At 45.8% G+C, this 25,011-nt stretch overlaps 1 protein-coding gene across 6 annotated transcripts in view; it reads right to left on the minus strand.

Annotated features, from left to right (window-relative positions):
* Nucleotides 1–1,337: 1,337 nt before the first annotated feature.
* The window catches only part of SLC25A42 (solute carrier family 25 member 42), a 257,863-nt gene continuing 234,189 nt past the window's right edge, over nt 1,338–25,011 (minus strand). For all 6 annotated transcript variants that reach the window (XM_086946865.1, XM_086946866.1, XM_086946863.1 and 3 more), the window contains exon 8: nt 1,338–4,440. In XM_086946865.1, coding sequence (XP_086802991.1) covers nt 4,115–4,440 — 326 coding nt within the window. In that variant the 3' untranslated portion in view covers nt 1,338–4,114. The remainder of the gene's footprint in view (nt 4,441–25,011) is intronic.

The raw sequence follows: 25,011 nt of genomic DNA on the forward strand, positions 1-25,011 counted from the left end.
CACCCAGTGTCAATATAACCTATGATGAATGCCAACGTTAGTGGCAATACAGTAGGTGTTGGAAAGGAACATTGGTGCCGAGATTCTGATGAAAAAGCATAAAGCGTAAAGAAAAGTCACAAACAATTTGAAAACTTGATCCTTCATGTGGTATCAGAAAGCAATTATTGGAGATGGGAATCCAAAGCAATGGTACTGTAACAGAATCGGTGTCAGTAAATCAAAAAAAAAAAAACGAATTCTCTCAGCAATGGTTAAACAAGGACAACAGCGGGGTGAGTAATTCTGCAACTGTAATATCTTTGGACTATCTGCAGAGTCGCTGCTCAAGATAATTATTTAGCGGAGTTGCTTTAATACAACAGCTATGCAAGGCAATTAGAATTCATTGTTCAAGGTAACTGTACATTTGTACTTTACAAAAAGAGATTGTACGAAACAACAGGTCAAAACAACAGCAGCAAAGTGAAGTAAGAAACAACATTAAAATAATTTAACTGGGGAGTAAAAGGGTTAAGATGGTTAAAATCCAGCATGAACTACCGAAGCAGACAAGCTGCATCTCATACATTTATACCTCAAGTGCAGTAGAAAGTGCAGTGATGGACAGAGGGTAGATAACCGTATGATAGTAAAAAAATACTTGGTATAGAAAGAAAACATTTTTTATGTGGGCACTGCAAAACTGGTGTGGTCTTGGTCAAAACATTTTGAAACCCAACATATAAAATGTGTTTATTTTTAAGGTACTTAGAGGCCATAAGCCAGAAAGTGTTTGCGTTCACCGAGACGTTCACTATATAGAGGACTCTACTGCTGCATTTCCAACATGAAGTGACCCAGCAGCATCTTCCATTTAATACTTGCAGACGCTAGACTCGCTGCCATGAAACATACTGTAAAGTGATAGATTTCATGCAGTTGCAAATACAAAAATAGTGGGGGCAGCCATTATGCCAAAAATATCGTGAAATTAAGCATTCAAGTTAAGTGCTCTCGCTGCTTAAGGACAATGCAGAGGTGGCACTTTACTACTGAGGCCAACTGGTGAGCCATCCGAGCCCAGCACAGGGAGCGCAACAGAAACTTGCACACTAAGCTATTCACAAAGCAGGACAGCATGAATTGTGAAGAACATACTCCACATTTATTAAAACAAATTAAAAAGCTGTTCAAGTAAATAAAATGAAGTCTTCAAACAAAGACTTAAATCACTACGTTTCTATTTGGTTTACTGTAAGAACACTTCTTTTTCTTCAATGAAAACTGCTCTACCCATGGATGTGCATTATTTGTAGTACTGTTTACAGATAAAAGACAAGTCATTGAAAAATAAATTGTTATAAAGCTAGTGTAATCAAGATTTATTTTTGATGGTGAGCATGGTTTGTGTAAATACCATGTATGCTTCAGTGTGCTTTTAATGTGTTACAATGAATACTGTTGTGAAGCTTATCTTTCAAAATACATAAGAGCCACAGGAAAGAACATACAGTCAATATCACTTAAAAACAATTAAGTATGTGTCCCCAAACTTTGTTGGCAATTTTAACGCTAAAAGAAAAACAGAAAACCAACTAAAGACACCAAGCGACATTTTAGGTATTTTGGCTTTGAGAAGAGGTAAACATGTGAGCTATTATTACTCTGAGTGACACGAATAGGTATTTGTTAAAAAAAAGAGGACCACAAAAATGTGTATTCATGGCTACTGTCGAATAAAATGTGAAAAGACCTGCACTCTATTACACAATATAAAGCGAATGCTATGTGTTTGTGCATGTGGTCTAGGTGTAATGAACACCAGAAATAAATTGCCTCGCTATAAGTTGGCTTAGCTCCCAAAACGCTGTAGAAGGTAAACACCAATTGTTCAAATCACTGGCAAAACGTGTATTTGAAATATCAATATTCACACAAAGCGACGGTTAGAAACTATCAAATGAACTACAAGGTGGTATAGTATTAGAGCAGGTAGGACCTTCATCAAATATGATCAGCATGTAGGTACTAATAACCCACATCTTATTAAGTCAAAAATGGTCCTGTGGATTTCAGGGTAACAGCCACTAATTAAATCAAAAACGGCCACATGGCTAGTATTACTGTATGTGAAGAAAATAGCATAACTTATTAAGGAGGATAACTTCATTTAAAAAAGCTACATGCTCTCAAATAAAACAAACATTTAAAAAAGAAAGCAAACGTTCCTCTATAATATGCACGAACATCTCATTTGAATAATTTAAGTGTTCAAAAAAAATAAGGAACCACTGCTGCCTCCTTTTCATTTTAAAATGAAAACGGGAGTGTTGCTATCTTATCTAATTTTGCTTTCATATGTACTAGCCGGAGTTTAGAAAGCATCTAAGAGAGATCAAAACCGATATTTGGATAGGAATCCAATTTGAACAACATCTCCTCACTAAGAAGTACCGTAAAAAATGACTTTTAGAAAGTTTGCAACTGAAAAAATCTTCAAAAGCAAGCAATCTAATCCTTCCTGCAAAGCAAGGGCATTTAAATATTACTGCAGATAAAACAGAATAACAAGCTTAATAAAGATGGATTCGGATTTAGCTCCCAGATTTGGCAGTGTGTGACCGCAGCTTTCCTTCCCCCTTTGCCAAAGAGGCAGGCAATTACATCAAATTCATCAACGCTAGCCAGTAAGACTAAGAGTACAACCTTCATAAACTTGTTCTCTTGGCTTACTACCTGAAATACTTTTAAAGTGTTTTCCTACATTTGCAAAGAAATTCAAATTATAAATGAATAGGATATTTCTTTTGTTGGCAAATCCTGAAACTGTGGTTTCAAAAGCAACTACAAGTAAACAGGTAAGTATGAAGATGTTACACACAACTGATCATTTTACATGGCTTGAAGAAAAATTCACAACAAAAGAATCGGGCAGAGGGTTGGAGGAGGTGTTTGTGTAGATTATTAACTTTGTATATTAAAACACACAAAGCAATCTGATATGTACCCTAGGCCTTACTGAAGAGTTTTAGATGTCACATTTACATCCTGCTTCACAGAGGAGTTAAACTTACCATCTCTTATTCCTAGGACATCACTGAGACAATATGTAGTTTAGAATTGAATTATATATCCTATGCAACATCTTGCAAGGGAAATACGGAATAGTTTTGCTGTAAAAAAACGGTGTGTCAATAACATTGTAGTACATTCCATGTAAGTAAATTTTCAGTCAGAGCTGACATTATGGTCCTCAAAGAAACAACGTAATATGCACATGCCGTTTTCTTTAGGAAATGAATCTCAAAATAATTAAAAGAATTCATCCCCAGGAACCTATTTACAACAAAATTATTGCATGGCTCCCTTACACAAGTACACAATGCAGAGTAAATCAGCCCGCAATTAAATTGTATGCAGAATATTCAACAAGAGCATGACAGCATCAGCAAAGAAGGTAATCATCCAGATGTTCAGGAAATTTTCCAATTTTGATTGGACTGAATGCATTATTGATCAAATAACTATTATAAGAGTCTCCGTAAACCATTCAGTCAGGGTTGAAATACTTTTACAGAAATGAAAACAATTTCTGCCCCTCAACAGCGAGTTGGCTTCAAATGCACAGCTACTCAATGGTGTACCTCAAATGTTGCACTTAAACCATCTGATGTGAGAATCAAACACCACAGGGACTCCACAAGGGTCATATGGCTCAGTGCACGATAATCTGAAAATAAATTCAAAATGCAAGACAATGCTTTATACCACTGCAAGTCTTCCGATTCCACCACACTTTCAGGTGAAATGGAGATGCAACTGCTTTAAATGCCTGCCACAAGCCATATCTAGACCACCAGGCATGTCATGATCGTTCCTCAGCATATTGCTAACAGATAAAACATCAATCTTGAAGGATAATCCACAGAAAAGTGGTCACCTGGTGGCAATGTTTTCAGCTACAAAAGATGGTCTGTCAGGTGAGCCAGATAGGATTTTTGCAGAGAAATGCAAATGCAATTTTTCAACAACAAAATGTCTGCAGTTGTGCAAGGCTCATACCACGGAACAATACTAACGGTTTCCAAAAAAACATTGGTGCCTCTTGAAAGCTTTGTTGGGGCAAAACATACTACCTTTCAAGTTTATTTCGTCGCTGTAATTTCTGAAGAAGAATCTTTGTAAGATCAAAAGTCATGAAACTAATGCCTACTGCCAAGGGACCTTTTACCCAGTTCATGCTTAGTCCTTTGTACAGACCACGAACTATTCCTTCTTCTCTGATGATCTCCTGCATAGTACCGAAAATGGTTCCATAAGTGTGTCCAGTAAGTCCTGCAGTCTGCATTCGTCGCCGGACTACATCAAGTGGATAGGAGGCAGACTGTCCAATTAATCCAGCACAAGCTCCAAACAGAAGGCGTTCAACTGGGTTGGGATGTCTTCTGCCACTGTGATCTGGCAAAAAAATAACAAAATTGATCAACTTAGTCAGATCTATCCTTCTCAACCAATTTTTAAAACAGGCACCAGGCATCTTCGATCTGTGTCTTGTATGTAGGTTTCATAAAAACAAATAAAAATTATTGTAAATAAGTCTCCTATCCCTGGTGACTTGCTTAATTGGTTGAAGCACTAGTTAAGGAATGCGACTTCCTTTGAATTGAATATCAGTAAAGAGGACGTTTTCTTGTCCTCTATCAAAAGAACCTACATTTTCGATAGATCTGCAGAGTTACACCAACATCACATGACTTGGTCTTGGCTCTCTAGTACAGAATTCAATTTCTTTACATTTGATGGCCTCCTTTTTATTTTTAAATGAGGTGAGCTGTACGTATTTTGTAAGAAGAACATGTATAATATTGAACTAAATATTAAACAATCAAGGGTATAGATTAACATGGGGCTAGACTGAAAAAATTCAGTTCCACGTAGAGTCTCTGTACTCTTCACTGGGGTCTCACTAATCCACCAATCAGCTATATCATTTATGCATCTCACCTCTTTCACTAATTTAGGACAGAGCAACATGAATGCATTTTCACTCAATGCAAAGAACACGCAAGACAATAATAAAATTATAAGTGTTAGGTACACTCAGAGTGAATGAGCAGGCTCAAATTCCAAACGGAATGGAGAAAGATGAGTGAAGTGGAAGAGCAGGGGAACTTTATAGGAGTTTTTTTTATCTTAACTACACATCTTAACCCTTTAAGCGCTGCCGTCGGCCAACGGTCGTCGCAAGCACTACCTTGCCAGTGCTGCGCACGACCATTGGCCGACGGGCCAGCGCTCGTTATTCGAACGTTCAGCACCCAGTGCTGAACGTTCGACGCAGCTAAGAGGTTAAACTTATTGTGTAAACAAGCATTGCTGAAACAAAGATGAGGTCCCATCAAGGAAAGAGTCATAGAGATAGACATACCAGCTGGGTGATGAAGTTCCCTATCTTAAAGAATACAGTTCGACACATGCAAACATCTACTGTCTTTCCAAGCTATACAGAAGCCCCAAGATGCATCCTGGCAAACCCACTGAGTCAATAAAAACTTTCTATATATATCAGGGGGGCGTGTCCAAGATGGCGTCGGAGTGAGACATGCTTGAGGGTCCCTCCGGCGCCACGAGCCTTCTTAGCTTTGTTTCAGCTTCCCCTGGGTGCTCCTGCTCATCGCTGCCCGTGCAGCCGGGACTTTGAAGCCGATCGGAAGAGTCCGGAGCCTCCATTCATCTGCGGCGGTGCCCTGGGACGGGGTTTGTAACTGCGGCCTGTCAGGAGTGGAGCGCGAGCGGGGCCCACCGGCATCTGGAGACGGAGCGCACGGGTCGGGGAGCGGAGCCGAGAGAGACTGCAGTGTCCGGCGCCCTCCGGAGCGCGGCGGACCGCCCCTGGCTGCCTGATGAGCTGTGTCCCGAGAGCTGTCCCAGCAAAAGACGCATCGCCGCTCCCCCGACCGCCGGAGCGCGGCGAGTATAGAGGGCGGGCGCCCCTGACCTGTTGCCTGCAGTTCGGCCGTGGACTCCACGGGAGCTCGGGGCCCGAGGCCTAGTGGAGGCCTAGCTTTGACTTTCTATGCCCGGAGTGAGGCGTGCCGGGGAGGGAGCCGCCCCCTGCGCCACGAGTGCCCGGAACCCGCCTGGAGGTAACTTGGCTACGGGGTCAGGACAGACCGGGGATCCGGGCCCTAGGTAGGCCGCGATTGGACTGCGCAACGTGGTGAGGCGGGAAGTGAACAGCTGCACCTGGGGGGAGAGGGCCTGGCTCGTTGCCCCGTGCTGCCCTTGGAGTGAGACCGCGGCGGGCGGTGCTGGCGCTCTGTGCCCCCCGAGAGGGTGCTGAAAACAGGAACCGCGGCGGGCGGTGCTGGCGCTCTGTGCCCCCCGAGAGGGTGCTGAATACAGGGACCTACGCCACAGTGGATCGGGGTGGTGACGGAGGAACCCTGACCCGGGGAGACCGGATCGCAGAGGCCCTAGCACCCGATTGTTGGCCGTGGTTCCCCACCCTATCGCCGGGCTGCATACTACCTCCGTGGAGGCGCCTTCCCAGTTACAGACGTTTAAGACTAGCGCTTCCCGGCGACGCTGCGCCACCCTGGAGTGAGGACCCACGCGGGAACGTCCTGGGGTTGAGTGCCCCCGAGGGAGTAGCGGTCCGACTAGATTCACAGTCTTGCTTTCGCACCTGGTGCCCTGCGGGGTCCCCCCCAGAGAACGTGAACACGCCTTAGGATCACCCGAGGGATACTTGCGGGGATCCCTCTTGCCCTTGGCCGAGCCTGTCCCCTGGCGCTGCACATCCTGTCGCAACAGGCACTACCAGCGAGGACTGCTAGATCAGGAGGTGCGGTAACTGTGAGGTGCGGTGTGGGCCCCACGGGTGCGATCCCCCAGTTTGGCGACCTGAAAGCGGTGGCCCAGAGTAAATCGAACACAATCCGTGGAGGCCAGAAGGGAGGGGGCGTCCCTGCTCTACAGGCCCGGACCTCAGGAGCTATGGCGGGCAGGGCCCGTAAAGATAAACCAGGCAAGGACGGCCTGTCCAAAGGCACATCGCCTACTACGCCGCCGGGAATGAGCAAGTCGCCCCCCGGAGGAGACGAGGACGCCCCAGCAACAAAGGCCTTCATGAAGGAATTGTTTTCTGCCATCAAGTACGACATTTCAGAACTGCGTGCGCAACTAGCGTCAGATCTTCGTGAGGTGCGGAGGGATGTGGACGACATGGGCGAAAGGGTGGCGACATTGGAGGAACACGACTTGGGGATGGCAGAGGATGTCCACCGACTCCAGCAGGATGTGCTCCGCCTCTCGGAGCAGAACCTGGACCTCCAGGCGTATGCCGAAGACCTGGAAAACCGTTCCAGCCGGAACAACATCCGTATTCGAGCGGTGCCTTGGTCCGGAGAAGGCGCCGATCTGCGGGAATATGTAGAAAGACTCTTTAAAAACGTCTTGGGCGAGGACGATCTCCAGACTATACGCATGGACAGGGTGCACCGGGTCGGCCTACCTAGGGGCCCAAAATCAGCACCCCCGACATATTGGTCTGTGTCCACGACTTTCAACGCAAGAAATGCATACTCCGGAGGGCCCGGGAGGGAGGACCCCTGCAGTTCCGTGAGCACCATCCCCAGTTATTCCAAAACCTGGCAGCGTCGACGTTGCAGAAGCGCAGAGAGTTTCGCCCAGTCACTAACTTCCTGCGGGACCAGAAGGTGGCCTACTCGTGGAGTCACCCCTTTCGTCTCATCTTTCGCTGGAAGAACAAGCTTGTCCAAGTCGGATCTCTCGTGGTAGCAATGGAATTGCTGGGGTTGGAGGACTCCGCGACGGCCTCCAGAGACAGCAGTCCCCCTACGCGACGTCGTCCGCGCTCCCCGGCCTGGCAGAGGGTTGGCCAGGCCGTGCCCAGGGGGAAACCAGACACGTCAGCTAGCCTCCAGGAACGGGGGCAGCAGTCGCCCCTGTGGCATTGGTGACGGAGGCAGCCCCACAAGACGATCCCTCAGCCGAGTGAGACCCTGGGCAATGGTGAAGCCGGCGTCGGAGGGACGCGGAACACTCTGTTCCACAAAATACTTTATGTTTTTTCCAGGTACACGACCCCGTAGTGCCTTCGGACCTATGGTTGACGGTGTCCAAGAGACTCGACCCCTATGGTCCACTTCAGGGGCCTCTCCAGGAGGGGCCCGCTGGTCAGAACGGTTGTTTTTTTGGGGTGGGGAGCGGTGGAGGCGGGCTGTTGGGGGGGAGGGGAGGGAAGGGGGGAAGTGGTGGTAGCTGGGGGGGACTTTCGTTTTGTTTCTTGCTGTTGAAATACGAATTGTGTGGCTGCGTGGAATGGTTGACGGAGGTGGAAGGGTTTGCGGTTTACTCTTGGCTCGGGGGTGGAGGACTAGACGAGCCAGTAGACCCCATAGCATGCATGCGGTATCCCCGCTCCTAAGATGCCACTCACCTTAGGGACTTGGAACGTGAAAGGGCTAAACTCCCCACAAAAGCGCCAGAATGTCTGGAAGTACATTATGGACCATCACTTGGATGTGGTGGGGCTACAAGAAACCCATTTGTCTCGGAAGGATGACTCCCGCCTCAAGCATAAACAATTCCCCCTCATATATAGGTCCTCTGCCCCCACGAAGTACAGGGGAGTAGCCCTTATGTTCTGGGCGAGCATGCACTTCCAGCCCACGGGAGTGCTTACTGACAAGGAGGGGCGCTGGCTGGGGGTCAAGGGAATGCTTCGGGGTAGACTTTGTACATTCCTGGTCCTCTATGCCCCCAATGTAGGTCAGAACGGGTTTGTACAGGGCCTGCTGAAGACAGTCCTAGATTTTGTGGAGGGTCCTCTAGTAGAAATGGGGGATTTTAACCTCGTTTGGCAGAAGGATATGGACAGCACTCATCACCAGAGATCACATACCGGCCTATTCTCCCCTGACACCCAACAAATGATCGCAGACATGGGGTTGGTGGATGGTTGGCGATCTTTGAACCCGCACTCCAGGGATTTAATTTTTTTCTCGCATGTTCACCACTCATACTCACGCTTGGACCACTTCTTCCTTAGCCAATCTCTCCGGGGGGACCTGCGCGACGCCAAGATCTTCCTATTGTCCGTCTCAGATCATAGTCTGGTTGCTATTTGCCTACATTGGGAAGCCCGGAATGCCACCTACCGTACATGGTACTTCCCTGCCTCTCTGACTCGCGATGCAACCTCCTGCCAAGAGCTGAGAAAAGCTATAGCCGCTTACTTTGAACTTAACGCTATAGGTGACACGTTGATTTACATCACGTGGGACGCCTTTAAAGCCTCTATCCGTGGCAGCTGTATAGCCCTCAACGCTGCCCTTAACAAACTACGAAGGAAAGAGCGGGAACAATTAGAGGATGATCTTTCCTCGCTTGAACTCGCCCACAAGCAGAACCCATCCCGGCAGGCAGAGCGGCAGTTAGCGGCGGTTAGGGGGAAGCTTAGGGCCCACTATAATAACAGAGCTGAGCTCACAATACTGAAGCTGCGACAATGCTCATATTTCCAAGGTACTAAGGTGGGGAAACACTTGGCCCGCCAACTCCGAGACAAGCGGGAGAAGGCGTATATTGGGGGCATACGTGATGGGCGGGGCTCCGTCATTCATCACGATAGTACCAAGGCGGGGCTCTTCGGAGACTTTTACGAGGCTCTTTACACCGGGGATTCCCCCAACATCGGGGCACAAGGGACATACTTGAGGACGGTTCCGCTCCCTCAGGTGTCGGCGGAATGGAATGACCACCTAGTCGCCCCTTTCACCAGAGAGGAGGTCCTAGCGGCCATTAAAACTCTGAAACCTCATAAGTCCCCAGGGTCTGACGGACTTACCGCGACCTTTTACAAATCTTTTGCCTCTGAATTGTGCGATTTTCTGGTCCAACTGTTCAATTGCATGGCTGCCGAAGGGGTGTCCCCCCCGAGTCTATGGCTGAAGCGTTAATCTCAGTCATCCCTAAACCTGGGAAGGACCCGTCGCTGTGCGCATCATATAGACCGATAGCCCTACTCAATCTGGACGCCAAGCTTTACTCGTCTGGCAGGGAGATTACAGGACCTGCTGCCAGCTCTTATCCACCCGGACCAGTCTGGCTTCATCAAGGGCAGACAAACCCACGACAACACCCGACGGGTGGTACATCTCATCGAAAAAGCTAATAAGTTTAGGATCCCTGCTGTGCTAGTGGGCTTGGAAGCTGAAAAAGCATTTGACAGGGTGGATTGGAGCTTCCGGTTACTCACCCTGACATCCTTTGGCTTTTCTCCCAAATTTTAAATGATGCTTAAGGCCAACTTCAGCGCCCTCCGCTCTAGGGTAGTAGTCAATGGCCATGTCTCCGCGCCCTTCCTCCACTCCCGAGGCACGCGCCAGGGTTGCCCCCTCTCTCCCCTGCTTTTCGCCCTGAGCATAGAACCACTGGCGGTGGCAGTGAGGGAGGATCCTGATATCCATGGCCTTCCCTTGACTGGAGAACCACACAAGATCACCCTGTTTGCGGATGATGTCCTATTCTCCCTTTCAGACCCCGCCCACTCCTTACCCTACGCTCAGGGTGCCTTGCTCCGCTTTGAAGAGGTGGCAGGCTTTAAGGTCAACTATGGGAAGTCCCAGGTCCTTAACCTCACTTTGCCCCCAACGGAGGCATTGTGTCTTCAATCTACCACGGCCTTATCGTGGTCTCACACCTCTATACAGTATCTGGGAATCCAACTAACTCCCACGGTTGAGAAGCTCTACTCCGCTAATTTCCCACCGCTGCTTGCATCCATCCAGAAGACCCTAGCCCGGTGGAAACCGATGTTTATCTCCTGGCTTGGGCGCATACATGCGATCAAGATGACACTTCTCCCTAAATTCCTACACCTCTTTCAAGCTTTACCCATCACCCCTGATGGGGACTTCTTTAGACGGGTCAAAACGCAGATACTCCGCTTTATCTGGCAGGGGGGTAGAGCCCGCTTCTCCTACGCTACCCTCCTTCGCCCAAGGAGGAAGGGTGGCACAGGCCTTCCTGACATGCACTTGTACTTTAAGGCAGCACAACTCTGCGTCTTGGTGGAATGGTCCCAACGAGAATCGGAAAAGCATTGGCTGCATCTGGACAGAAGTGTAGCAGGACGGTCGATATGGGACCTGGAGTGGAAACCCAAAAACGACAGGCCCAGAAATGCCTAGGTTAGCACCCCCACTAGAACTACCCTTAAGGTATGGGACTCGATCTCTGGTGACGACCGATGGACGGCATTTCCTTCTCCCTTTACTCCTATACACTTTAATCCAGCCTTCCCCCCGGCAGCACATGAGGGGCCCTTTGACAAGTGGAGGGAGGGAGGATGTTTTGCCCTGACACACCTATTCCATGACTAAACAAAAATAGGGTAGTGGGGGGCCTACAGGGAGTTTAAAGACCTAGCAGTGACATGTTCCCTTACAGACTAGAAGTACAAATTATGTCACCGGGTCTAAACAAAAATGTGGTACTACTAACAGTATGTGAGTGTACTTACATCTATGTGTTTGTAAGATTAGGTAGGCACCTTGTGAGCCTTAACAGGGTACCCATCAGTCACCACTCGGAACCGCCCTTCATCATTTGGGATTCCTGTATAGCCATTTGTTAGGAACAGCACAGTAGAGGAGATGTTGAACCTCTGATGTTACTAATGCCGTCCTGTATGGTCTGGGTCTCACAGGCTATTTTGAAGCTGGAAACAAGAGTGAGAGTGACTGAATGTGCAGTGCATGTGGTGAGAGTGAAAAGTGAAACTAAAATTGGGTGAGAGGGCAAAAAAATTCCTTTATTCCATGTTTTGCTCGCTCCTCCAATGTTAAAAAGCAGTGGGGTAAATTAAACAAATATTCACCCAGATGTATTGGTCAACATGTTTCTGCAATTAGTGGACCACAGAGTCCGTTGCATTCATCAGGACCTATCTTAAGCTGAAGCTACTGCAATAATGTGAAATAATAAAAAGTGACTACAAATATTAATCTGCGACCTTAGTGGAGATCACCTGGATCCTTTAGGTGTCATCTGATTCCGCAGTTGTTGTATGTCACTGGTGAGAAAACAAACATAACAGAAAGTAGTAACCACATTGATTTGCGTGCAGTTAGAATGTGATGAGTACATTTATAACTATATACCAAATTCCTTTTTCAAAGAAGTCTTTTTTAGGTTTATTAGTTTATCTATCACATAAAGACATCTAATGATCTTTTATGGCAGGTTACTTTATCTTACCATTGTAGACAAAGTGGAAGGCTGCGCCTCGCCTGGCAACGGCTCAGGATACGAGGGAAGCACCGCTCTAAAAAGGGGGAAGGAAGCAAAGAACAGGGGATGTCATTGCTCCCTTTGTTTGTCCGATAATGGGGCAAAAGGCAGAACCAAGGCTTTATCAAGTTATTCTAGAAATGAATGACAACTGACCGCTGCGTCCGTGTGCCCTGTGCAGCAAAATGCTGTTGGTTATTACTCGGTGTAGTGGATTTGTTAAATACTACACACAAAGAGCGCCATCGCGTCCTGCACGACTGGCTTACAGACGGCGAGTAAACACTCATTATGAGCGTCTGTCGGTAAGGCACGGTCGAAGCGCAATGGTCAAGCAAAGCTACACGGAGTCAGCAGTCAAAAGTTGATGGTTGCCGTTCAGTCGTAATGCTCACCTGTCCGTCGGTACCTCGCCGCCTTCCTCTGAGCCGATGGGGAGGTAGCGAGGTACCGCGGGCTCTCTGGTTAAAAGCGCTACAGCGATTGGTCCGGTGACGATCACATGGTGTCAACGGACCAATCAGCACGCATCAGCTGTCTTAGTCTAGGTAAGACAGTGCGTGCGCTGTAATTGGCTGGCAGGGAGTCACATGGTCCGACACTGTATTAAGTTCTTCTATTGGTCAAGCCCTCGTTTCTATGAGAACATGGGATAAACATAAACAAATGCTGTTTATCATCGTTATGTCGGAACAAGAGTGGTTTTACCATGGTACTAAATAGCGGCTGCGAGTCTTGTGAGCCCACGGAGACAAGGGGACAGTTATTTCGTCGTGTAAATAAAACGATCACTTAGGTATTTTGTAAGATGTATAAGTCGGATTTAGCCCTGAGGTCCCATTGACTGGCATAACGTTCTATAGCTGCAGTCACAGAGCTATCAAAGATGTATGGATTTAACTATAGGAGTATTCAATGAAATCTTATATGGCCCGTGGTTCAACCGAGTTGATACTGATTTTTGAAGGCATATTTCTTGATGCGTCTCTGACCAGTGTATATGTACAGATAAATGTGACTGTAGTCACCAATTTAAAGGGAGGACCAAGGAATCTCATCATTGAGTCCACTCCTATTTGTACCCAGCCTAAACACCCACTTTTGTTCCTTGCGCATGAGAAAGGTAGTGTGGTCTGTTACATGTGGTGGAATATATGGCTGTTCAAGAACGGTCCACACAAATGCATTAGGGTCGTGTTGTTTCTCTAAAAAGTGATTCGTCAGCTTGGTGGCTTGTCTTTTCCGACGGATCGTACTTTTGTGTTCGGAAATTCGTATTTTTATTTTTCGAGTAGTCATTCCGACATACTTGAGACCACACGGACATGTGATCATGTAAATTAAGTTGTCACTGTTGCAATTTGTGAATTTTTCTTGTCTCCATGGTCTGTTAGTGCCAATGTCAACCTCCATTGATTTAGTTGTTTGGGGGCAGGCTTGGCATGTACCACACGGATGGTGGCCTGTTACTGGTGGTAAATTCCAGATCGTTCCTAGAGCCCTAGGTGTGTTGTTCCGTGGTCTGGTGTGGACAATACGATCTCTTAAGTTTGAACCTCTCTTGAAGGAAAACAGCGGTTTCTCAATGGTGTCTTTTCCTGAATTGAGAATAGGCCAATGTTTTTTAATTATCTTCTGGAGGTCATTTGATAGGGTCCCAAACGTGGTGACACATGTGAGTCTGTTCAATGTGGTTTTTTCTACGGGTGGTTCTAGAAGGGCCATTCTATTGTTGCCAGCGCGTTTCATTGACTTTTTGACCAACTTTGGAGGATATTTACGGCTTACCAGTTGTTGTTGTAGGGCTCTCGAGTGTGTTACGTAGCCTTCTCTGGTTGAACAATTCCTCTGCACTCTCAAGAATTGTCCATATGGCAGATTCTCTTTAAGAGATCTGGGATGGTGACTATCAAAACATAGTAAAGAATTTTTGGCCATTGGTTTTTTGTAAAGTTCCGATTGTAAGCCTTCCGGGGTAGAGAAAATCTTCAGGTCTAGAAATGCAATGGCAGTTTTGCTCGCTTCTACTGTGAAGCGTAGAAAATTGTTTCTGCTATTGAGCCAATGGTGAAAGGTCATGAGGTCTTCATGTGTCCCTCTCCAAATTACCAGTATGTCATCAATATACCGCTTCCATATAATTATGGAAGCGATATACGGATTGGTATCATTCAGGATATGCTCCTGTTCAAAATGATGAACATAAAGGTTCGCCAGGCTGGGGGCGAAAACGCTCCCCATACTGGTACCAGACGTTTGGAGATACACTGTTTCTTCGAATCTGAAAAAGTTTCTCTTCATGGCTATGGTTGCACAGTCCATGATGAAACTGACAGGTGTTATACTGTTCAGATCCCTTTCCCTCAGGAGAGAGGAGATGACTTCTAATGTCTCATCCTGGGGTATGGATGTATACAGCGACTCCACGTCAAATGAGACTAGATGGTCAGTGTCTACATTGAATTCAATTTCTGGAAGAAGGCGCAGCACATCGGTAGTGTCTCTGAGATAGGTGGGCATCTCGAGAACCATTGGACGCAGAAAGTGGTCCACAAAGGTGGAAAGCGGCTCTAGGGCAGATCCAATGCCTGAGATTATTGGCCGTCCGGGTGGTGGTCTCTGCTCTTTATGCACCTTGGGGAGGCAATAGAAGTAGGGCATTACCGGATGTTCCGTGCATAAAAAGGAAGCTTCATTTCGAGTTATCCAGCCTTCTGCCAGTGCTTCCTCAACCATTCCTTTGATCAGCCTTTGTATGTCTGGGGTCGGATCTTGTTCAAGAGGACAATAGGCGTCTTTATTGTCCAGTTGTCGCAGACACTCTGTGCGATAGTCATTCGTGTTCATAACGACTATTGCACCGCCTTTGTCGGCCGGTTTGATGGTTAACTCATTGTTGGCAGTCAAAGTCTTAAGAGCTTGTTGTTCAATCTTGGAAAAGTTATTGTAGGTTTCTTTGTTGGTTGAGAACATAATCTCAATATCCTTCTCAACGGCTTGTTCAAATGCCAGAACTTGTACAGGGACCATCTGTGGTCCTGGATTGAATTTCGATTTTTTCTTTAGACCTGTGTTGGTTTCTTCTTGTATTTGATCACCATGGTTATTTCTTGAGAAGAGAAATTGTAGGCGGATCTTGCGGAAAAATTTTGCCATCTCGATATTTGTTTCAAAGTGGTCATTCTTCATTGTAGGCACAAAACCTAACCCTCTATTCAAGACTTGTTCTTCAATCGGGGTAATAGAATGAGCACTCAGATTGATGACGAGCCCGCTTCCATGTTCGTTTGTGCTGTCGTCTTGGTCTTCGATGTTGCACTCCTCAGGTTCCTCGTTACTGGCGGTGGACTGAAGTGAACTTGTGGCTGTGCACCTCTTCTCCGTCCTCGAGATCTCCCTCGGCCAAACCCTAAAAAAGGCGGTTGGCCTCCAAATCCATTTCCAAACTGTTGTGGAGGAAATGGTCCCATTTGATGAGGATAGGGACCCATTTGTGGAAACATTGGATTTCCGAATTGCCAGGGAGCTGGTTACCACCATGTTTGGTTCTGGTATTGATTCCCTCTCCAGTTTCTTTGTGATCGTTTTCCTCGGGTCCTTTGTTGAAAATTGCTTTGATTAGAGGAGTCTGAATCTGTGGAGTTGTCATCAGAGGAGCTGGACCCATATGAGGATCCTGTTTTTCTGCCTTTGTTATTAGAATCTGGAGGTACATAAGAGCTACTTGTGTAGGGGTACACTTTCTCGAAGCTGAATTTCTCAAGATCTTTTTTGAATTTTTCCATTTTGGTGAATAGAGTGAATTCCTTGAATTCCTGGTTGTTCTTATTAGACTCATCTTGGCCCTGTTTAAAGAGTTTAGATGTTAAAGTAGTTTTAATCTGGGATTCAAGGACCTGTATCTCTATGAGAATAGTGTCTGCTATTCGCTGTGATGTTTGAATAATCAACACCAACCAGTCTCTTGTGCATCTCCATGCTATCAAGGACCAATTTTTAAGGAATTCTTTATCAGTGAGGAATAGCCTCGGAGTGTTGGTGACAATCAGACCTGATGGTGCGCAGTTCTTCCTTAGATACTGAGCCATGACCGCCCCATGTAGAGTCGTGCGTGTTTGGGATTTTTTCAAAGCAAGGACTTTACCCCAGTCGTCCGTGTTGTTGCTGGCGACTGCAGGTATGGAATCCACAGGTTCGGATGTTTATCAAGAACCTCTTGTATATCCTCCTCGCCAAAAGCCAGACCATGATTCTCCGCCATTTAGTAAAAATAGCTGGATACTAGTGTGTAATTCTGTTGGTTCAGAGACCTTAGCCAGAGTCACCAATTGCGGCCCTGTATCGGACTAACCCTGTCAAGAGCGAATCAATCCTTCTTATCGGAGGATTGAGAGAAACAAGAGGTGTGTTTCTTTAAACAAACGGCCCGCAGCTCAGAAGCTGCACTAAGACTAAACAAAAATAGGGTAGGGGGGGGCCTACAGGGAGTTTAAAGACCTAGCAGTGACATGTTCCCTTACAGACTAGAAGTACAAATTATGTCACCGGGTCTAAACAAAAATGTGGTACTACTAACAGTATGTTTTAGAGCGGTGCTTCCCTCGTATCCTGAGCCGTTGCCAGGCGAGGCGCAGCCTTCCACTTTGTCTACAATGGTAAGATAAAGTAACCTGCCATAAAAGATCATTAGATGTCTTTATGTGATAGATAAACTAATAAACCTAAAAAAGACTTCTTTGAAAAAGGAATTTGGTATATAGTTATAAATGTACTCATCACATTCTAACTGCACGCAAATCAATGTGGTTACTACTTTCTGTTATGTTTGTTTTCTCACCAGTGACATACAACAACTGCGGAATCAGATGACACCTAAAGGATCCAGGTGATCTCCACTAAGGTCGCAGATTAATATTTGTAGTCACTTTTTATTATTTCACATTATTGCAGTAGCTTCAGCTTAAGATAGGTCCTGATGAATGCAACAGACTCTGTGGTCCACTAATTGCAGAAACATGTTGACCAATACATCTGGGTGAATATTTGTTTAATTTACCCCACTGCTTTTTAACATTGGAGGAGCGAGCAAAACATGGAATAAAGGAATTTTTTTGCCCTCTCACCCAATTTTAGTTTCACTTTTCACTCTCACCACATGCACTGCACATTCAGTCACTCTCACTCTTGTTTCCAGCTTCAAAATAGCCTGTGAGACCCAGACCATACAGGACGGCATTAGTAACATCAGAGGTTCAACATCTCCTCTACTGTGCTGTTCCTAACAAATGGCTATACAGGAATCCCAAATGATGAAGGGCGGTTCCGAGTGGTGACTGATGGGTACCCTGTTAAGGCTCACAAGGTGCCTACCTAATCTTACAAACACATAGATGTAAGTACACTCACATACTGTTAGTAGTACCACATTTTTGTTTAGACCCGGTGACATAATTTGTACTTCTAGTCTGTAAGGGAACATGTCACTGCTAGGTCTTTAAACTCCCTGTAGGCCCCCCACTACCCTATTTTTGTTTAGTCATGGAATAGGTGTGTCAGGGCAAAACATCCTCCCTCCCTCCACTTGTCAAAGGGCCCCTCATGTGCTGCCGGGGGGAAGGCTGGATTAAAGTGTATAGGAGTAAAGGGAGAAGGAAATGCCGTCCATCGGTCGTCACCAGAGATCGAGTCCCATACCTTAAGGGTAGTTCTAGTGGGGGTGCTAACCTAGGCATTTCTGGGCCTGTCGTTTTTGGGTTTCCACTCCAGGTCCCATATCGACCGTCCTGCTACACTTCTGTCCAGATGCAGCCAATGCTTTTCCGATTCTCGTTGGGACCATTCCACCAAGACGCAGAGTTGTGCTGCCTTAAAGTACAAGTGCATGTCAGGAAGGCCTGTGCCACCCTTCCTCCTTGGGCGAAGGAGGGTAGCGTAGGAGAAGCGGGCTCTACCCCCCTGCCAGATAAAGCGGAGGTGCCTACCTAATCTTACAAACACATAGATGTAAGTACACTCACATACTGTTAGTAGTACCACATTTTTGTTTAGACCCGGTGACATAATTTGTACTTCACACCTATTCCATGGCCACGCATCTCTCACATTTGACAATTGCATGAGGGACTATGGTATCCAACGATCCAAGAAGTACCACCACACTCAGCTATTGCACTGGGCCCTCTCCCCCCGGTGAGGGAGGCAGCCACCAGACCGCCTACAACTTTTGAGTTCTTCCTTTTGAGGACCTCCACCATGCGAGGCATAATTTCCTTCTTGTATAGCCTTCTTCTGTCCACTACCATGTCCCACCAACCTCGGTACATGTCCATGTGGGAGGGAGTGATTGGATGTGATTTCACTGAGGTAGAGTGGTCCCGTCTGTGGTCCGACGTAGCGAAACACAACCATTCGATAGACCTCCAGGAGGCTCCCCTCAAAACTGCCATGGACTGGTATCTCTACCCGGCCAAGCTGAGACGGATCTTCCCGAGCTCCTAAGACAGATGTTGGCGAGGTTGTGGGCTACTGGGGGACTTCTGCCATATTTGGTGGGACTGCCCCATCATCGGGCCTTACTGGGCGGAGATCTTGTCCCACATTAAAGAGATACTAGGCTATCCCATTGAGGACTCCATAGCTCATATACTGCTAGGCCTTCGAGACTCAGAGCTTGAGCATCAAACGAAAGCTGATAAGAGGATAATGTGGCTTTGCGTGGGGGCAGCTAAACTAACCCTCGCGGCGGCCTGGAAGCAGAAAGAGGCCCCCGCGATCTCACTCTGGCATGCAAGGCTGTGGAAGTTGCTGAGTGTGGAGAGAATGGCTGACATTTTCCGAGACGATTTTAAAAACTTTATATATCGTTGGGGCCCCCTGGTTCAGTTTCTCTCCAAGGGTCTTCCCTCCGCAGTCTGCCCGCCAAGTGTGCGGGCACTTCACTTGTTCCAACTACGATTGCCACCATCCTTTTGGTTTTCTCTTTTTAAGACTACATGCTAATACCACTTGGGAGGGGGGCGGGAGGGGTAGAGGGGATTTATGTTTGTGTTTATGCGAAGTCCCAGTCACAGGGGCCTTGCGGAGCTCTCCCTCAAGAGGTGGCCGCACCTTTCTACATGCTTCAGCACTTGGTATTATTCCTCTGCCTCTTCCATGAAGTAGCTCTTACCCTTCCTTAGCAGTCGGCCTGGACGTGCCGCTACTGCGTATAGATTGAGACAGTTTTATTTTAGATGGCCGTGGCACTGCTCGGGAATAGAGGTCCTCTGTTCACCCTGCTTTCATTTCTTGCCCCCTGCGTGGGAAGTTGTGCGGGACTGTCGCATCTTTTTTCCTTTGTCTTTATCTATCAATAAAAACAACTTTGTTTTTTTTTGTCAAAAAAAACTTTCTATATGAATTGCAACCAATAACAATATTTCTGCAGCAAGGGAATGTCCCCAGAGTCATAATCTTACAATTGTTACAGAAGTAACATACTATCCCCCAGATTCATCAAAGTCATGTTTTGCGAGTCCTTAATAGCGAATTTTAAGGACTCGCTATTAATGACTCGCAAAACGGGATGCATGTAGAAATCGTAATATTTTTAGCGATTTCTACTGCTTCCTTATTTGCGATTCGCTAATTGCTAATCGCTAATAAGGAATGGCTTTCCCATTCAGGAATGGGGAGTCATTCCTTATTTGCGATTAGCAATTAGCGAATCGCAACTTAGGAAGCGATTTCAAGGGTGCCAGGGTGTCCAAAGGACACCCTGTTTCACCCCATAAATGGTAATGTACACTGGTGTTGCGCACACACATGTCCCAAGGACATGTGTGTGTAACATACAACTTAGAAAAATGCACTTAAGTGCATTTTTCTAAGTTTTTGCTATTTACCACGTAGTTAGACTTCGCTGTAAATAACGGCCCCAGATTGCGAATTCACAATTTTTAAATGGTTCATGAATTGCATTTAAGGATTCTCAAATTGAGATTCCTTAAATGCAAATAATCGCAATGTAGCGATTCCTAACATTTCGATTTTTGCATTTGCGATGATGCATCCCAAATGCAAAAATACCGCTCGCAAAGGGGCAGATTCTCAGAATTTGGCCCTTTGTGAGCGGATTTTGATTTGATGAATCTGGCTGTAAACCCCTGAAAAATATATTTTTCCACAAATATGTTTTCTTATACAATTTACTTTTTCAAAAACCTAGTTAAAATGTGAATCATAACAAAAACCTCTTCCAAAACTGCAATATCTCCGAAATGGATGTCAGTCTCTTTAAGATGCTTTGAGGAGCAGATCAACCCTCAAACATAAATTGTACCTTCGTCCTAGTTTCCATGCATAATCATGTTGCCAGACCATCATGTCATCAAAACTTTGTGGCTAGAGAATTACTATAACAATTAAGTTGTTATTCCTCCTGAAGCAAGGGACACTACAGATTCAACTCTGAAGAAGGTATTTGATGGTTAGATCAGGCAATAAAAATAAAGAGGGGTGCATGGCCTACCTTAGAATCGGCTCCAGCATTCAAATCCATACAACACCCACAGTGGGCACAGATCCCAAAGTAGCTGATTTATTTCAATAAGAGTAACATTATGTAAAATCACGTTCATAAGTGTCTGGTCTGTGGCAAATGAGTCTCTTTAAAGGTACGCAAGCAACCTATTCAGTAGCCGTCAAATGCACTTAATCTTTCTTGAATCAACTGCTCCTAAAAGGTTTCTTAGCGATGCCCTGGCCATACAAGAGCAAAAGCGTGCTTGTTGTACTAGTAACTTTAATATTTTGAATGTACCATCTGGATAATATCCAACAATGTGAAGCTTGTTGTGCAGGACCCTCTAGATTAATGAAAAAAGCTTGCAAGGAAATTCTGAGACGACTTTAAGCAAGAAGGAAGAGTGAGTCCAGAACACTACCTCGTCTCCATGAAAAAACATAAAAAGCTCATCCATTGACAGTACTTGGATTTCACCAAGTCTCCTCACAGAATTGATAGCTATCAAGCACACTACCTACCAAGTCAAAAGCATGTCCCATCAGTGCACATCCTCATACAGGCAAGCTTTAACAGTATTATGTTAAGTTAGCCCAGACAAAAAGTTTTTCCTACTTAGTTGTTTTATTTAACCAAAGGAACTCGTGGGTACAAGCTATTCTTGCAAAGAAATGGTCATTTATCAAGACTACAGCTGCTGTGATGTTATTTTCAAGAAAGTTATGCAGGAAGTCCCCAGGCAAGCTAATCCAGATCTATAAGGCCAAGTGCACCACTAATGCAATGTATGGGGCGGGAGTATGGGGTTTTGCCAACACTCTCCCCATACAAATTGTTGAAAATTCTTTTTTAAGATACATACTATTGGTGCCACCTAGTACACCTTTTTTTGCCGGTCACAAAGAATTAGGCCTCCATTACACCTCAGACCTTATTAAATTAGAACCAGCCCTCTGATGGCATAGGATCTAGTCAAAGGACCAGCCAAAGCTAAATAGGAAATCGTACAGGACTGCCTTAAGCTGGAAGGGTTCTTAAAGATCCCCTGGAGAAAGTAGGTTTGTGATTTTATGAAGGATATCGGGCACCCAGAATACTTTACCAACCCTACTGCCATGCTGGCGATTTCCAGAAAGGCCTTAAAAAAGGAGTGTCTTGAAATATTGGGCATAGTAAGATCATTAGGAGAAATACTCAAATCCATTCTAAGGCAACATCAGCTAACCATAACTGCTATACACGTGGAACCCTACCTTACATTTGTACCGGGTAGTTTTGACAGACGGTTGCTGACTTGGTTTCTATTGAATATTGTCCACAGACTCTTGACCCATCCACAAACCAATGACTGATCACGGGAGCTGCTTTTTTGTCCATGTGACAATCTTTCTACCCAGTCCACAATTCATTTGGTTTTAATTCTGCAAATTTTACACTGTGTTGAGGAAAGTATGGATTGTACCATTTTTAAAATCACAGGGATTGCGGCAATGCCGTCCTGCATTAATTAGACTTCAGATGTTGGAGAACGAACAAATTGTTTGGTGCACAGCTATGTTTCTTAAGAATGTACTCTGCCAGAGAAAGGCGTATGTAACAAATTAAGTTTAACACAACAAGTTTTCTTGATGTATTTTTATGATTTTATGGCTGACGTTCTAATATCTGATTTCTTAATGTTTCTATAAGACCAGCGCTTTTAACATTGATAAATATTGTGATAAAGTTTTACTGTTTTATGTTTTTCTATGTGCTTTTATGACTGTTAACAAATCAAATCGAATAAAGCTTTCCTTGACTTGACTTAAAAAGTTACCATCAACATTATGCATAACTTTATGAAGATCGACAACTTCGGGGATTGTTGGACCAGTGGGGAAATTCCTAACAAACTCTGGAGATGTGTCAAACCACTGTCAGAAGAGAGACCTTGAAATTCCTGAACCTCATCTCTAGTATCCCCCCAGAAGGGAACATTTTCTGAGCCCGTTCCACAAATGCAATGGAATCAAGTTCTTTACTCCTCTTCCTCAAGAAGATTCTGGGCATCCCTTTGGGATTTGTTGTGCAGGGAGGAGTTAGGCTGTGGCGCCAGTGGCGCTATATCCTGCGCTGGAGTTGGTATTGGTGGAGGTGGCAGCAGTGCTGTCCAAGGTGTTGAGGGTGGTGGTATTGCATACCAGATTGAAACATTGTGGCATCTGCTCTGGGTCCTTTGGTAGCAGTCACAGAGTAATTGTATCCAAAAGCATAACCATTTGAATTATGTATGGAGCCGTTGGCCCGAAGGGTGGCAGTTGATATCAATGCCCTTGAGTAGATTGAACTCCTAGCGTTGCGAAACACTGCAGGGTCCAAATGTGGTGCCAGGAACTCAGAAAAGTCTGATGCCGCAATCTCAGGCAGTAAAGGCACCGGCACAGAGGTATCTGGGAAAGTCTGAGACCGATCCCGAAGTCACAGAAGCATGGCCACTCAGAGGGGGCCCACTAGGGTCAAGTAGACTAACTCCAGCTCCATGGATGAAGAACCTGCGAGAGAAGGACAATGACAATAATATTTACCATTGATAAGTTACTTACTCTTCTTATGCTTCTTTTTTTTGTCTCCTAATTATAAAGATGCCGACCTGGAGCTATGGCCAGATCATTTGTAGCGCCGACTGTCATCCGTGGCCATAGAGATCTTTGCTTCCAGCTCCTTTATGTCCCTTGGGTGCACAATTTGGCTGTAAGCACAGGCCCAGGAGTCATGGTCAGACCTCAAAGACCAACAGGGGGAGGTCCGTTATGGACATCTGTTCCTCACAATCCCTATAGATCTAAACCCCATTTCTTTTTTTTTTGTTTAAGGAGGGGACATGATCCTGCACTTTGGTAGTTTTTTTTCTGTGAAGAAATTCCTAGAGAGAGAGAGTAGCTCCGAACCTGCGTCGAAGGCGCAGAATAAAGGGAACTGATGCTGCAGCGTGGCGGATGCTATATGGCTTCAATTACATGACATGTCGCCACTTCTGGTGTCAATACTATACAAAGCCAGCTCCCCAGTAATGTGCAAGCTTTGAGATTTCCGGATCTAGTCTGGCATCTGGGATTGTTCGATTGGTGAGGAGTCTGCAAGTACAAGTATCTGTCAGATTTGTCCCTCTACACCCCCTCTCAAACCTGAGCTTAAATAATCCCTCTCCTGACCTTATAAATAGCTGACTGGTGTAAACATGCAGGTAAAGGGTTACGCCGGAGTGCCATACACCACAGCCAGTTGGAGAACGTCAGCATTGCACTGGAAGGCAGAATGTTGTGGAATCTCAATAGTGAGCAAAGGAAACTGGGACAATTAATGTCCAGAGCTGGAGGATTCCATTTGTTTATTTGGCAGATAAGAACACAAAGATAGTATCGAACAGTTTAAATAGATGTTGTTAGATTTGGGGGTCTCTAGTTGGCACAGGTAGGTACTTGTGACAAATAGGGACCCTCTCCTCTAGTCAGGACAAGGGGATTACACTCCTAAAATAACCCCTGCTCACCCTCTAGGCTGCGTGGGGCAAGCAGTCAAGGCTTATTTCAGAGGCGTTGTAAATTAAACAGTTGTGACCACATACAGTAACCCAGTGACAACACTACAAATGGACACCACACCGGTTTTATATAAAAAATAAGTAGACTTTATATAGAGTTACCACAAGACCATAAACGACAAAAATACACAATATGATTACTTTAAGATGGTACATTTAAGCTTAAGTCAGTTCTGCTCTTAAATGCGACACTCTGCGTCAATGTGCCTTAAGTTGCATTGCGCTTCCACGACAAGCAATGTCGCAGCGATGGGAAATGCAGCAAAGTTCAGATACAAAGAAATAAAGACGTGAAGATCTTCAAGATGCGGCAAGCTTCTCGTGAATGCGAGAAACTCTCGGTTCGATGCGTGGACTGCAGCGGACACCCTTACGATGAGACGGCAACAGCTCCTGCGGCGACGCTCTTCGCCACGATGCGTGAAGCTTCCGCTCGATCCGACAACTACAGCAGCGACATCCAAGATGCGACGGCAGCAGCTCCGACGGCGGCGCGCTTCTCGGGGATGCGAGGTGCTCTTGGTCGATGCGGTACTATGCAACATTTCCCTTCGGAGTTGCGACGTCAGGCACAGCGACACGCTCCGACCTCGTTGCGAGATTCTTCTCCTTATGCGATCCAGTG

Source organism: Lissotriton vulgaris, chromosome 12 (assembly GCF_964263255.1).
Source record: "Lissotriton vulgaris chromosome 12, aLisVul1.2, whole genome shotgun sequence".
In the NCBI taxonomy this organism is placed as follows: Eukaryota; Metazoa; Chordata; class Amphibia; order Caudata; family Salamandridae; genus Lissotriton; species Lissotriton vulgaris.